Source organism: Myodes glareolus, chromosome 11, assembly GCF_982192425.1.
Source record: "Myodes glareolus chromosome 11, mMyoGla1.1, whole genome shotgun sequence".
NCBI classification, from domain to species: domain Eukaryota; kingdom Metazoa; phylum Chordata; class Mammalia; order Rodentia; family Cricetidae; genus Myodes; species Myodes glareolus.
Genome location: NC_142036.1, coordinates 56,106,735 through 56,122,759, shown reverse-complemented (window position 1 = coordinate 56,122,759; position 16,025 = coordinate 56,106,735). Strand labels below are relative to the sequence as shown.

General features: G+C 41.4%; 1 protein-coding gene across 4 annotated transcripts in view; it reads left to right on the top strand.

Moving 5' to 3' along the window:
* Positions 1 to 16,025, top strand: part of Atl1 (atlastin GTPase 1) — a 74,540-nt gene that overhangs the window by 53,438 nt on the left and 5,077 nt on the right. For 3 of the 4 annotated variants that reach the window (XM_087911784.1, XM_048415447.3, XM_087911785.1), the window contains exons 8-14: positions 3,731 to 3,823; positions 5,141 to 5,279; positions 10,446 to 10,573; positions 11,508 to 11,564; positions 12,008 to 12,079; positions 14,356 to 14,787; positions 15,487 to 15,501. In XM_087911784.1, coding sequence (XP_087767910.1) covers positions 3,731 to 3,823; positions 5,141 to 5,279; positions 10,446 to 10,573; positions 11,508 to 11,564; positions 12,008 to 12,079; positions 14,356 to 14,787; positions 15,487 to 15,501 — 936 coding nt within the window. The remainder of the gene's footprint in view (positions 1 to 3,730; positions 3,824 to 5,140; positions 5,280 to 10,445; positions 10,574 to 11,507; positions 11,565 to 12,007; positions 12,080 to 14,355; positions 14,788 to 15,486; positions 15,502 to 16,025) is intronic. The other variant, XM_048415448.3, reaches the window with a different exon arrangement.

Sequence of the window (16,025 nt, the reverse complement as noted above, 5' to 3'; positions counted from 1 at the left end):
TCTAAGCTGTTTGATATGAAGCAGAGAAGTAGGGAAATAAAGCCTGTCTTAGATTCTCTGGCTCCTGGGAGATATCAGCTTTGCTCTGAGCTCAGCCCTCGAGATGTCACAGAAGACACTTGATGCATTTGCCAAGCGTGAACCCAAACAGTCCTAGCTTGGAACTAGCTCTTGTAGACCAGGCGGGCCTCGAACTCACAGAGATTCATCTGCCTCTGCCTCCTGAGTGCTGGGATTAAAGGTGTGTGCCATTGTAATTTGTAGTTCATTCCAAATCCAACTTTAGGCGAGTCTGAAGTTTTCTAATACTCTTGGTAAATGCAGCCGTCAGTTTCTGTGACTCCGGGAAATGCTCATTCCCCATAGTGTGGCTCTGTGGTTCTCTCGGAGGGCTGGTTACCCATAACCTATCAGACTGGGTGGTGGGAGTGGAGGATTTCACCCTGCCATGTGCTATCACTGAATTGCCGCTGAAAAGATCTCCCTTAAGCTGGAATATAGACTTCAAAGTGCCCTGTGGTCTACCATTAAATGCTCTTCTTGGCTATAACAACCCAGGAATTTACTATTTAGCCATTTTATACCCTCTAATTACGTAGATTGCAAAGAAATAGAAAATATCCCCCAGTTGATTAACATAGTCAATTGTGTGAATGCTTTAGATATTGATACGTGTCTGTATGGCAGATGCGTTTTGGAGGTCAGTTCATAAAAACTCATATAACTGTCAGTAAACACATTTTTAAGTGGCCATGGTATTTCTACACCCCAGCCTCTTAGGCCAGAGCTCTGAGTTAGACCTGCAGATGTCCGGGCCTTTCTGGGTCTGGTGACCTGAGGTAGATGAAGGGCTGGCGGCCCTGTGGAGGTGTGGCTAGAGAGAAGGGCTGGAGCTTATGACATCCTGGCCTTGACAAAACATGCTAGCATCCTTCATAAACACCCAGATTAAAGTCATTTCAGCATCATCCAGGTGAAATGGTGCATGGCTTTAATCCCAAGTACTCACCAGGCAGAGGCAGGCAGATCTCTGTGAGTTCAAGGCCAGCCTGGCCTAGAGAGTAAATTCCAAGACAACCAGGATTGTTGCACAAAGAAAAACAAAAATAAGTAAAATAAACAAATAAAGAAGTAAAAATATTTTCAGCAGCATACCTAATTTAACTTAAAGTCCCCGTGTGCAATAGGAAGCTGTACTGTCCAGGTCATGCTTAAGCATGAGATGAGTAAAGTCTGTGTGAACCACTGTGCATACCCTGGCAGACAGCAGCTGCAGCAGGGAAGGTTCCAGAGAGATGGAGTGCCGTGTCTGTACACGGGTGGTCAGTATATCTGTGTTCTTTGGTAATAGGAACATTAGAGGCATAAATCCTTGGGGAAAAAAATTTTTTTAACTAGCTCTTAGATCTTGAATTAAACCATTTCTAGTCTATGTATCGGCATAAGACTGTGGCATACTGGTAAGGATTCGGCATGTCTCCTTCGACAGCTACATGGCACCTCTCTCTGACTCAGCCTACTCTCTCTATATATCTTTGTTCAAATTTACCACCTAGCTATATTCTGCTCTGCCATAAGCCAAAGCAGATTTATTCATTAACCAATAAAAACAGCATATATAGAGAAGGACATTCCATATTACCCTGGAACTTTGCTAGTAGAACTGCCGTTAAAAACTTAACTGTACCATCATGTTAATCGTATGTGATCTTCAGAATCTCAGTGGTCATATTGACCATCACGTGAAAGGAGTAATTAGAAGAGAAAAGGCGCTGATCTTGCCAGTTATAGAATCAGTAAGACGGTCTATGCTTTTTAACTTAATCGTGTTGGATTTGGATCTCATTATTTACAATATAAGAAATTCATCAAGTTCTGGTATTTAAAGTATTATAATGGGGAAAGAGAAGTACAGAATAACCTGGGGGCACAGGCAGCTGAACCCACAGAATTACCTGATGATTTCTACGTGCGTTTGACAGAGCTGCCAATATCTATTATAAATTTAACCATTTACACTCAAACTTCTTGTATTGTTATTTCAAAGTTATTACTTGAAAAATAAATAGGAGCTGGAAGGAAAGATAAGAGGAAGCCTGAGAAGTTGAATTTCCTCATGGCAAGAAGCCAAGGGTCAAGCATGTCCCTAACATAGTGGAATGTTGTGCAGTGATAGCTCTGAATGGTAAGCAGTCATGCTGCAGAATGGTGAATTTCACAGATACAACGCTGAATGAAAACACGCAGACCAACCTGTTATTTCTCAAGTCACAATAGTGCCGCCCTCTAGGCAGAGGAGGAAGGGAAGAAAGCAGAAGTGGGGGCTTCAGGAATGATAGACAATGTTTCTCCCTGTAAGGGCAAGTTACATCGTGTGCACAGTTTCTGACAGTATGTTAAACCTTGTCATGACATGTGTTTTTCTGTATGTAGAATATATTTCAACAGAGAAGATTTTAAAGTGAACAGACAGTTTGTGAACTGGTGGTGAAAAATTAATTCCTTGAAACTCATCACTATCTTAAATGCCATCCTAAGTTTCCTAGACATTTAATTTCAATTACATTTTAATGTAACACTTTTCGCTTTGGTTGTGACATTGATATTCTCATGAGTTTTATATAAAATTGCCTTTCTTTTTCCCTTGTTCTACTCCTTGTGTATAAACTTCACTAAGTGTTAGCTGTAGTTGCTTTTGAAATTTGGAATGCATTTTAGTTTTTATTCTCTGGATTTTGAAATTTTATGATAAGAAAGTGTATACTATCATTTCTATAAAAATATTAAACAATTAAATTTAGGAAAAAGCTGGTGTAGGGCTGGAGAGATGGCACAAGAGTAGAGGTGCTTGCTGCTAAGGCTTATCAACCGGGTGTTATCCCTGGAACTCACATGGTAGGAAGAAAAAGCCAACTGTCACTGTTGTCTTCTGACCTCTACACACATGCACATAGACACAAAAAGTTTAAAAAGGAAACCTTAAAAAAGAAAACAAAGGGATTGGAGAGATGGTTCAGTGGTTAAGAGCACTGGCTGTTTGTTCTTCTAGAGGATCTGGGTTCACTTCAGTTTCAGCTAACAACTGTAGCTTCGGTTCTAGGGGATCTGACACCCTTATACAGATATTTATGTAGGCAAAACACCATTGTACATGAAATATAAATAAACCATTAAAAATTTTAAAAAGAAAACAAAATTTAAAGCTGGTAGAGATGCTTGCCAGGAGGATTGCTGTGAGCTCATTGATAGCCTAGTCTTCACAGTGAGTTCAACACCAGCCTGGTCTATGTAGCCTGGACTTCAATGTTTTAATCTCTTTAAAGCTGGTGTGGTATCTTATACATATATATATATTCTGTCATAACCATAAAAAGAAAGAAAGGGAGGGAGAGAGGGAGGGAGGGAGAGAGAGAGTTAGAGTCATAGGAACACACCACATGAAATCTAATTATGGCTCCATTCAGTCAGCTTAATGGTGGGTCATGACTGTATGCCTGCCCCTCATCTCAGTGGGATGCATTCATCCTGGTGAGCAGGCAGCTTGCTGCTCCCACATTGTGGAAACATGATGAGCTCATTGCAGACTGCTGAGAAACTTTCTAAGACTTGATATTTGCTTTTAGTTCTACAGAGGAAACACGGTTAATATGCAGTAAATGACTGGCTTCAGTAAAAAGCAGAGGACTGTAACCTCCACGTGCTCTTATCCACCCTTCTTACTACTTTCCAGAGTCTGATATTTCTCGTTCGAGACTGGAGTTTCCCGTACGAATTTTCATATGGAGCTGATGGTGGCGCCAAGTTCTTGGAAAAACGACTCAAGGTTGGTTAACTATTTAGGTGCTTGCCCTTTCTCCAGAATAAGCTGGAGTATTTCTGTTGAATTACTTCACTCAGGAGCCACAATTTCAGTTGCCCCTTGCAGTTTCTCTAATAAACAACTCAAGATGGATTTGTAATGAACTATAGAACTGTACTTTTAAGTTATTGTCTATGAATCTGATATAGATGCTTCTTTGGTAGATGATTTGGTAGATACTTCTTTGGTGCTTGTTCCTCCAGTAAAAACTTCTATGTTGAAGATGCAAAGCAGTGTGAGACTGCAGTGTAAATGCCTAGATTCACATTCTACTAGCAATTTAAATAATTATCTCATTGTGTCCTTCCTACAAACTGTTAAACACATGTCTGAAAGGGATGGGTTATTTAGGTTGGTCTGAAATGTCTAGCTATTCAGATGCCATTTTAGGATTCAAAGATGGAGCTGATTGTTTGTTTGTTACTATCAACTTCATACGAGCTAGGGTCGTGTCGGAAGAGAGAATCTCCATTGAGAAAATTCCCTCATCAGACTGGCCTGTAGCCAAGTGTGTGGGAGGGTCCAGCCTTCTGTGCCCCAGGCAGGTGGCTCTGGGTTGTTTAGAAAGTAAAGTGACTGAGTCACTAGAGCAAGTGAGCCAGCAGCACTCCTCCGTGGCCTCGGCTTCAGACCCTGCCTCCAGATTCCTACCCTGCGATGCTGGCCCGACTTCTCTTGGTGACGGAATAGAAAGTGAAGTGGGAACAAACCTTTTCTTCCCCAGCTGCTTTTTTCTGGTCATGGTGTTTATCCCCACAGCAGAGAGCCAGCTGTGAGAGAAGTTTGTCCCAGAGATTAGACATTGCTGTCACAGAACTGACCACGTTGAAGACAGAGGCTTACAAAGTGTGTCGATTGCACACACTTGCTACACTTAGATATGTAAAGTATCCTGATTGCACACACTTGCTACCTTTAGATACATAAAGTATCCTGATTGCACACACTTGCTACACTTAGATACATAAAGTATCCTGATTGTACACACTTGCTACACTTATATATGTAAAGTGTGTCAATTGCACACTTAGATATATAGTGTCCTAATTGCACACACTTGCCACACTTAGATATGTAAAGTGTCCTGACTGCACACTTAGATATGTAAAGTGTGCTGATTACACACACTTGCTACACTTAGATATGGCTATATGGACAGATTCGATCCTTTAATCCTAGCCACATGGTGCCATTTTCTCATCATGGAAGCAGACAGGCAAAGCAAATCCTCGGTTCAGTTTATGTCTCAAGAAAGTTCAGCTTCAGAATGACTTTCCACAGGTCTCAGGGAACCAGCATGAAGAACTACAGAACGTCAGAAAGCACATCCATTCCTGCTTCACCAACATCTCCTGTTTCCTCCTACCTCATCCTGGCTTAAAGGTAGCTACGAACCCAAACTTTGATGGAAAACTAAAAGGTTTGTCTGCCTTTTACTGAGTTTGTTTGTGTCCCTTATCTGACCTGGAGTCAGCTCCGCGTGCTTGTGGCTGCTGGCTCAGCTCCTGCACTAATGTGAGGCGGATGACATGATCCCAGCGAGAGAACTGGGGAGCGGGCTTGGTGCTGGAGTTTCCCTTGAGTCAGCTGTGAGAGCCTGCGTCTACCAGCAACAGGCCGCAGCCCTCACCCTCTCACCTCTGCGCTTGGAAACTGCTTCTGTGTGCTTAGTTTCCTGTATTTACAGTAATTCAAATAGAAAAATGTCTGTTTTTGGAATATTGCATTTGTTGAAATACATATTTAGAGACTGAAAGCAAACACTGCATTCAATTCTGAATCCAGGCTCTTTAACTATGGAAGAATTTAACAAATTATAAAAATTTCACTAAAGAATAAAGTCCTCTCCAGAGGAGAACAAGTTTCTCTAAGCAGAATAAAGGCACTGCTTTTCAGCATGTAATCTGCAGGAAGAGGCTGACTCCTACCATTGAACATACCATGAAACGCACACTTTCTTGTCTAACTTACTAACATTATGCCAGGGGTGAGACAGTGACATTACAAATTGTTTTCAGCACAGTTATTGTCAAGGGGATCTTAAATTGCATTTTAAAAATGACAACATAACTTGTATCCAATTTTTAGAAACTACAGCAAAATTGAGCAACAAAAGTCTTTCCCCTTGTGTCCATGGAATTATCTGACGCCTTTATCTTTAATGTTGGCAGTTGATATAATAAGCAGACTTCTAAATTTCTCAGCCACCGGCCTTGCTTTTCTACACCAAGAATCTTCCTGTTTTCTCTGCTTTTACAGCAGCAGGTGGCAGTGGGCACACGACACATGCATGTGGGTGCCAGAAGCCTGTGATCTCCCTGTTGCTTCTGAACCCTAATCCACTAGTGGACGCATGGCCCTATGAAATGACTGAGGACTTCAGTATGTCTTGAATAAGTTACACAAAGAGCAGGCTTCCATAAAGCCTGCCTTTCTTCTCTGGAACTGGGAGCCATAAATGGGGGTGGGGTTGGTACGCTCAACAAGAGTTCCTTATGAGGAAGGAGGCCGCTGGCCTGGTCCCTTACAGTAGCCAGCAGCTGCAGCCCATACAGTGCGCCAGCTTAGGAAAGGTTAGGAAAAGTTACACAGATATACTTGCCTATTTTGTGGTAATTTGTTCCCCATCCAGTTATATCTGTATGTCCACACAGACACTGGCCTGTGCAGTCAACTAAAACCATCTGCTGGTCCAAGTTTGCAGAGTAGCTAGCCCAGGAGACAGAGAGATGAAACTGTTTCAGTTGCCCTGACAGTTCCATTTTAATGAGGTTTGTGTAGCTTATAGAACTTCTGCTAAATCTACCTTGTGTACAGAAATGTTCAACTTTTTCTCAGTGTCTGCTTTGGCAATTTTGAAAATCTGTTATCTACAGCATTTTTCCATCCAACACTGAATCTTCTTTTTCTTTTATTGAAAATAGTTTTTTTTTTCCTCCCATAATATATCCTGATTTTTGGTTTCCCCTCCCTCTGTTCCTCCTAACTCCTCCCCACCTCCCCTCCCATCAGGACCCACCCCCTTTCTGTCTCTCATTAGAAAATAAACAAGCTTCTATGGGATGATAATAAAAAAGATAGTGCAAAAACTAACACATCAGAATCAGACAAAAAACAGAAAGGAAAGAGCTGAGGAGAAGGCACAGGAAAGAGATGCTCGTTTTCCCACTTGGGAATCTCATAATATAGACACAAAGGAACTGTAGAGTTAAAGAAAGAAGAAAAAATATATAATTAAAAGAATAAAATAATTTTTTTTAAAAAAGAGGAGCACCGACTTGACCTTATGAGACAAGGACCTGTCAAAGCTGCCACCAAGGTCATTTCTGTCGGCACCCACTGCTGGGCACGCAGCTTCCCTTAGGAGGAGTTTGTTTCCCCAGTGAGACTCCCTTGGAGGAAACCAAATTTTCATTTGAAGAGAGCTTCTGGCTTAGGAATAGGGGCTGTGTCCACTTCGCTTTTCAGCTCCAGGACCCCATCTGGTGCAGACCCTGCAGGCCCTGTGCATGCTGCCTCAGTCGATCCTATTGATTTCCAGGGCCTTATTTTCTTGGTGTCCTCCATCACCTTCCACCCTTTCTGCCTCTTCTTCAAGTGTTCCTGAGCTCTGAGGGGAGGGCTTTGATGGAGACATCCTGTTTAGGGCTGAGTGAGCCAAGGCTTCCTACTGTGGCTCTGCTGCTCTTCTCATCCGCTGGTGGAGGAAGCTTCTCTGACGACTGAGCAAGTGTCATTAGGAGTCGGTTTTTGTTTTCGTTTTTTTTTTCTTGGTCACCCAAGCAGTGTCAGTATGGTTCCATCTCTTGGAATGGGACTTCAGATATTGGTTGGTTACTCCCACAAACTTGGTGCCAGCATTGCACTGGCATATCTTGCAGCCAGGACACCATTGTAGATTAAAGGGTTTGTGGCAGGGTTGGCAGCGTGGGAGAGTACCTTCCTGTACCAAATGCTAACATGTAGGGAGAAGGCTGTATGGAGGCCAGCTTGCCTTCTGCATGTTCAGTGTGTTGTGCAGGTATTGTCTTCAGCAGTGTGGCCTTGATGTCAGCTTGTGGAGAGCCACCCTTGGCTCTCCTGAGTTGTTTAGGGGTTCTCATGGGACCCCTTTGGCTATCAACTCAATTAGATGTAACACAGTCAGTACTGGAAACGACATTTGGTGATGACACATGTACATTTGGGGTTCTGCCTCTCCCATTGTTTGGCAATTTCATTTAGATCTCCTTCATATATGTGTATATTTTAGGAAGCTTCTCCTGTATTAGGTTCCCATACTACCCTTCAGATGGCCATTAATTCTAGCTATCTCTTCCCATAATCCCCCCGTCTCCCTCCCCTTTCCCCCTCCTAACTTGGCCCTCCAGTCCAGTCTCCCTCCCATCTGTAACCATCTATTCTCTTTCCGTTTCCTAGGGAGATGTGTTTGTTTCCCCAATACCTTACTCTGTACCTAACCTCTGTGGTCCTATGGATGGCAGCTTGCTTATCATTGACCTAACAGCTAATATCAATACATAAGCAAATCTATACCACATTTCTCTTTCTGGGTCTGTGCTATACTACGCAGGATGAGTTTTTCTAATTCCATCCATTTATCTACAAATTTCATGATTTATTTTTTTTTAAATGGCCCAGTTTCCAGTTTCTGGTTATGAATAGAATAGCAAAAAACATGCAGACACTGAATCTTATAATTCGATGACTTTTCCCTGGGTCCCTTATAGGCTAGCCATGGTATTCTTCAGAGAGCTGGCACGAGAGTGGTTGTCTCTAGCAAAGATATGTCTGCAGGATGCCGTACTTGTGAAAATGTGTTCTTTTGTAGGGGGTTCTCATGTGCTATTTCACAGGCAGAAATAATTTTCTAGTTCATAATCAACACTAATAATTGTCCTACAAAGGATTGCAATTATCACCATCTTTAATAGCCCCATAAATAATAGTATTTCCAATGTTCTTTAAAATGTTATGATTAATTTAATTGCTAATAATGAAGGAACATCCTACACTGGACACCAGAGGTCAAAAGTGTTGAGTCGTGTTCATTCACAGTACATTCAACTAGCTTTTACTGAATTGACCACCTCTGCTATCACAGTAAATAGTCTCCTAATCAGCAAGGAGTTGTATAGAGCAGTCAGGTAACCACAACATACACTGTGGGGCAGCTTCCTTAGCAGCAGTTATTAGAGTCTAATGCCAATCAAGACAATTCTTTCTTAGAAAGAAAAAGGTATTTCTAGTGACTTGGCAGGTAATCTTGAGAAGTTACCGTCCTTTGTTAGTTTATACTCCAAATCATATACAAGTGGTCCTACTCTGTAGAGCTACTTATAAAACATACATTGTATGGAGTATGTATTTGGTAACTAAGGTAACTACCATGTTGGCCCAGGCCCTGGATTCCCAAGAAGTTTTTGCTGTCCTGAAGCAGAACTTATTGAATAGATGATGAAAATAAAACATCACCTTGAGTGGTCATCCACATATACACATTTACTGGACACTCACAGGACCCTCTGGAGGCTGATCTGAACTTATCTAACCATATTCCAGACTGAATTTACTGTGGTCAAATAATAATTATTACTCTGTTGTTATTTTCTGAATCCATAGTTAGAATGGTTTTCAGTGGTCCCAAGGAAGGCAGAGATGTCTAGCACTATCTTCGGAGCACATTAGGCCCAAATGTGTTGATTGCTTTAGTAATAGTTACCTTTCTGGTGTAGTGGACCTAGGTCTATTTTCACTCCATTCCAATTTCATAAGAAAAAGTTTGTGTAGAAGTGTGTGTGTGTATTAAAGTGATTTTATAAGAATACCTTATTATATACACATTTAAAAAACTGATATATTCTAGTATTAATAATATTGTAGTAATTATTACTTAGAAACTTATATTGACGTAGTCGCATGCTTCTATAACATGAGCATGCAGGAGGCAGAGACGAGAGCATCCCTGAAAATCAGAGCCCTACATAGTGAGGCCCTAGGTCACAGTCTTGTTATTAACCAAGGTGGACCTGAATGACTGGGCTCAAATGATCCTGAGTCAGCTACACAAGTATTTGGAACTATAGGTGCACACCACCACACCCAGCTTCCCCATTTTTGAGCCTCTACACATAACCATAAGACCCAAAGGTCTCAGACTACATAAAATACTTAAATAGGCTGTAACACTGGGAGGTGGAGCGCACGCCTTTAATTCGAGCACTTGGGAGGCAGAGGCAGGTGAATCTCTGAGTTTTAAGCCAGCATGATCTGCAGAAGTGAGTTCCGGGCCAGCCTGGGCTACACAGAGTTTCAAAAAATCAAAGAAAGGGGGGGCTATAAAATGTTGAACATTTAATGTTAAGGATACATCATAGGTATACGACACATGAGTGGTGATAAGGGCGCCAAGAGTGGACGTGAGTCAAGAAGAACCACGCCCGTAACAGGTCTTCAGAGTTGCTAAGGTACAGGAAAGCCGGTGGTGCCATTTTCCACTGGGGCTAGGGAAATGGAGGTTTCACTCTGTGACACGGAGGATTGGACTGGGTTTTTAAAATAATGGTGAATTTGCTTTCAATTGTAGAAATAGATGACGAATTCATCAAAAACTTGAAAATCCTGATTCCGTGGCTCCTTAGTCCTGAGAGCCTAGATATTAAAGAGATCAATGGGAATAAAATCACCTGCCGAGGTCTGCTGGAGTACTTCAAGGTATCCTTCTCGCTTCTATGCCTCTTGTGAGTCCCTTCCCCTGGCATGCCCTGGGGTATGCATCCTCCACATAGAAACTCTGTGGGGCGAATGGTCAAGGCGCCCATAAAAAGGCTTTGAAAAACCATGACACACCTAGAGAAGCAGCTGTCTGAGGAAATAACATCTTCTTGGAAGTAAATTTACCATGTTTTTAACTTGAGGGAACTATACTTTGAAATAAAATGTATCAGAGTTGAACAAACCTTTATTGGAGTGCTTTCCAGAGCCCCCCCCCCCCATACTGAATTTCACCTTTAAGATTATCCAAAAGCAACTATATTCTCTTCCTGAAAAAGAATTCTTCCAAATTGCTGTGTGCACCAAAGGCAATTTTAGTAGAATTACTTTAAATCTGTATTTACCTCTTAACTTTAATAACACCTAATGCCCTTTGCCAACATAAATATTTAATGAAGAAATTAACCTGATTTGTCAAGTGCTTCAAGATTAAATGTCAGCTTTTAAAATTGATATTTTAACATCTAAAATGCCTTTTTGTGTGATCTTTTTTCCTTCATTTCAACAATGGTTGTATTTGAATTTCTAGTCTAACCCTGTAGATAAGCGTACTGTTTGGATTCCTGATCCCTGTGCAGATCAGGTCCATGCAGAACACAGACTCACAGAGAGGGAGGCTACTCCATCAGAGGGAGCTGAGGAAGCTTCTAAGGGAGATGAATCGAACCTTTCTGAAGGGCAGCACTAGCATGTGGCTGTGTATGGAAAGAGCATTACAGAAAGAGGGACTAGCTAAAAAAAAAAAAAAAAAAAGCAAAGAAATAATAGTTCCTGAAAATATTTTTTTTAATTGTCAAGACCCTAAAATTCAAGTTAACATAAGAAGAGAAATGTTGCATGAAATGCCCGACTCTTTTTCTTTGTTTTACTTCAGGCATACATAAAGATCTATCAAGGTGAAGAGTTACCGCATCCCAAGTCCATGCTACAGGTGCGTATCCATCAGGAGTAATGAGGTTTCAGAGCATCTCCTGAAGGTCACTTGCCTACCCTACCCATGTGTCCATCTGAACGTTCCACACCATACAGCAGCTTTACTTGGGTGGAGATCCACTTTGTATCGAAGACTTTCCCTCCTCTTTGTACTGAGTCTGTTTAGGAACTCACCCTGTCCTGGCTGATGCAATGCTCCCACCGCCGTCATAGGAGACGAGTATACTTTTAAGAAAGTCATCCAAATGACCATTCATTGTAGCATTATGACTTACTGAGTACAAATCTAGGCTGTGTACATCTTAAGAGGTTGGTAATCATGATTGAAACGTAGTGGACACACTCCAGGTTCCTTGATGGGTGGCCCTGGAGCATATCCTGCATGTGATGCTCTGATACAGATGGCTCCACTTTACATTAAAGTGTGCATTTTGTCCCAAGGCCACAGCAGAAGCTAACAATTTAGCAGCCGTTGCAACCGCCAAGGACACGTACAACAAGAAGATGGAGGAGGTAAGAGTTCAGGATTTTAAAACAATCAACAGTATTTCTCCTTCGAACCCATTCTCGAATGTCACATCACACCGTGCGCATATGCAAAGAGGGGACTTTAATGTCACTTAGCTCAGTATGCACGCATCACATGTCCCGTGTTCCTAAGGTACTTTACAAACAGAACATTACATAGTGGGCATGGAAGCTGAGGCAGAAGAACTGCCATGAAAGTGAAGACAACCTGGCCTGTGTACTGAGTTTAGTCCTAGCCTGGGGTACAGTGAAATGAAACCATGTTCAGAAGAAAAAGTTACACACAATGCAGTTTTAAAGGCATTTAAAAATTAGTTCTCTACTAAAAAATATTCTTATTTATGTTTTATTTCGCCAGAACATCTCAGTGGAAGATTTAGTGGCTAAAAATAACACATACTACTCTCTCCACTGTGCATATTTTAATTCTGCAATCTATTATTTCTCTTAAAACTTGTAAAAAAATAAAAGCCAAGCCTCAGGAACCAATATTTTTATGTAATATAGTTCCTCAATTTAGTTTCAACTAATATAAGTATCATTTTCCCCTAAAAAAAATGTTGTAAGATCAAAGTTACATCTAAAATTGATGGACTCTTAATCAAGAGAAATATGGTGTATAAAGGATACTTAGATGTATTATCAATATTAAAACTATAGTGAAAATTGACATGGTTAGTTGAAAATTGCTTTGTAACTTTGTATGTGCATGGGGGGGTGCACATGTGCACATGAAGGCCAGTGGAAGCTGTTAAGTACTTTCCTCTAGTGCCCCCTACCTTACTCCTTCAAGAGCGGGTCTCACAGGGAACTAGAAGCTAAGCTGGCTGGCCAGTGAGCTTATAGGACCTTACTGTCTCCACCCCTCCATGCTGGAGTACGGGTGTGTGCAGCTGTGCCCTGCTGTTTTCTGTGGTGTTGGGATTTGCGCTCAGGTCCTCATCCTTGCATACGCAATTACTTCTTCCCACTGAGCCATCTCCCCGGCCTACCTTCTAACTTTCTAAAAGCTTGAAAATGTAGTTGAAGAACATACTGTGTACTTCTTCTTACTCTAAGAAAACATCCAGTTGCCTCCATTCAAAGAAAACTGTGAAACTGCTAAGGAAAATACACCTCATTGTTTGAGAGTTTTATAGTACTGATTAGTATTTTAAATTGAACTTCATTGGTCAAAATTACTTCAGTATAATTTGACTTTTAGAAGAAGTACGATATAAACAGTTTTTTCAGCTTTGTCTTCATTCTGTTAACAAATAGCTGGCATCTATGTTGGGTCATGTCTTTTTTTTAATCTTAAAGAACTTGGTTAAGTCATAGATACTATTTGCTGAATCTTAAAAGAGAGGGGCTGGGCATGGTGGTACACCTTTAACCCCAGCACTCAGGACACAGAAGTAGGTGGATCACTGTGAATTTGAGTTCAGCCTGTCTACGGAGCACGTTCCGTGCCAGTGCTGCAATAGTGCGTAGAGAAAGACAGAGTAAGATTAAGAATGACTAGTTGGGTGGTGGTGACACACGTCTTTAATCCCAGCACTTGGGAGGCAGAGGCAGGTGGAACTCTGAGTTCGAGGACAGCCTGGTGTACACAGTGAGTTCATGGGCTACACAGAGAAACCCTGTCTCGAAAAACAAAACAACAAAACAACAAACAACAAAAACCCCAAACAAAGCAAAACAACAACAAAAATCCTATATAAGCCATTCTACCCGCCACCTTTCATAGTCATGCCTCATGGATATGGGGCAGTTTGAACTGGCAACACATACGCAGCCTTCTTTCTGTCGCTTGACAGACTGTATTTTGAGAAATGCATCATCAAATAATTTTGTCATGCAAACACCACTGTGTACTTAGATAAACCTAGATGTTTTAGGTCACTCACTCAACTTGTCTTCCTGATACAATCAAAAACATAAACGCAAGAGGTATGAGACTGTAGTTAGGATAACAGAATACTATATTACAGTGAACTTCTAGTAAGTAGAAATAAACTCTAAAGTAATGATGGACAGTACAGTGTGTGTCAGTGACTGACAGGTTTTGTAGTGTCTGTAATAGTCTATGAACTGCAGGTCGCTCACACTGTCTTTGCCGTGAAGTATCACTAGGGTAAGGGAATGCAGTCTCCCACTGAATTCATCATCCTATGCAGCAATTCCAGCGTGCTCTGAGACAGCCACCTACTAGTGAGAATTCTGGGTACAGCTGGTCATTTACTCCCTGATACATAAACCAACACTTCTCTCTCTGACAGATTTGTGGTGGTGACAAACCATTTCTGGCCCCTAACGACCTGCAGAGCAAGCACCTGCAGCTGAAAGAAGAATCTGTGAAGTTATTCCGAGGGGTGAAGAAGATGGGCGGCGAGGAGTTCAGCCGGCGGTACCTGCAGCAGCTGGAGAGCGAGATAGACGAACTTTACATCCAGTATATCAAGCACAATGATAGCAAAAATATCTTCCATGCAGCTCGCACCCCAGCCACACTGTTTGTCGTCATCTTTATCACGTATGTGATTGCTGGTGTGACTGGGTTCATTGGGCTGGACATCATAGCCAGTTTGTGCAACATGATCATGGGACTGACCCTCATCACCCTGTGCACCTGGGCGTACATCCGCTACTCTGGAGAGTACCGAGAGCTGGGTGCTGTAATCGACCAGGTAGCCGCAGCCTTGTGGGACCAGGTAAGAGTTCTTTTCATTTTCCTCAGATAAATTCTGCTCACATTGTGTAATTAGTGTTTCATTCGATATCAGAAATACACAAGTGAAGATGACTTGGGCCCATTCTTTAAAACTTTACAACATGGCACGATATGAACTACTAAGTACAGTATGTCGTACATGACTGTTTAGTAGGCATTTTAGTATTTAAAACATGTGGGTAAACGGTGTTTTTACTTTCTTATTAAAGGTCTCCATACATTTGTACACTTTAAGCCTTTGAACATTTGTAGTCTAGAGGTAGCTAATAGTATCAGAGCCCCCAGCCCCAGCATGAAGAGCACACTTCTCTGTACTTCACAATAGAAGGGTAACCAATGAGCTATGTGCCTTCAACCAAGCTGAAATAAACTGGTAAGAGCACATGGCAATGACTGCAGCGCCTCTGGGGCCCCAGCTGCTCATTATCTCAAAGTCTCTCAAGGCTAAAGACAGGTTATCTGTGTGAACCTCACAATCCTGGTAGAACACAATGTTAAAACCTATCGGAAATACAGATTTGGGTTCTTTAAAATATTTTGATAAAATGCGGAATCTAAACTGAAAAATCTTCAGGAGTATTTGTTCTTAATGCTCACAATTGGTATTGCAAATGAAGAAAATTATGTTATTAAGCAAGATATAATACTTTTCTTTCTTTTAAAATTGCCTCTGCCACAGGGAAGCACAAATGAGGTAAGTTAACATTTTTAAATTAAAACATATATTTGTAAATGTGATATTCCTACTTTATAACTGACATTATAGATTATCTTTGAAAATACTTCTCTAAAATGTTTGTATGACTGTTTAACATATCCTAAATATTATGTTGGGTTTAATTTGCATAGAAGTGTCATTAAAGAGTGCTTGATTTAGTTCCAATGTAGAAAACTTCATGTTTTAAGCTCTAATATGGCATATTTAATTTTCCTATCGTGGTCAAATACTGGACAAGAGGAAACATGCAGGAGCAAAGGTTTAGTTGGCTCAGTTTAAGAAGAGATGGCAACAGAGAAGGCATGGTGGTAGAAGCAAAAGGCTGTCGCAGGCAGGGAGCAGAGCGAGGCGGATGCTGGGGCTCAGCACCTTTCTTTTATTCCCTCTGCGATCAGAACTGTTTAAGACAAAGGAAGAGCAGTCAGAGAGTAAGAACTCGGGAAGCTCAACCAGTCACACATGCCAGAGAACTGAAAACACTTTACATTTTAAGATACTGG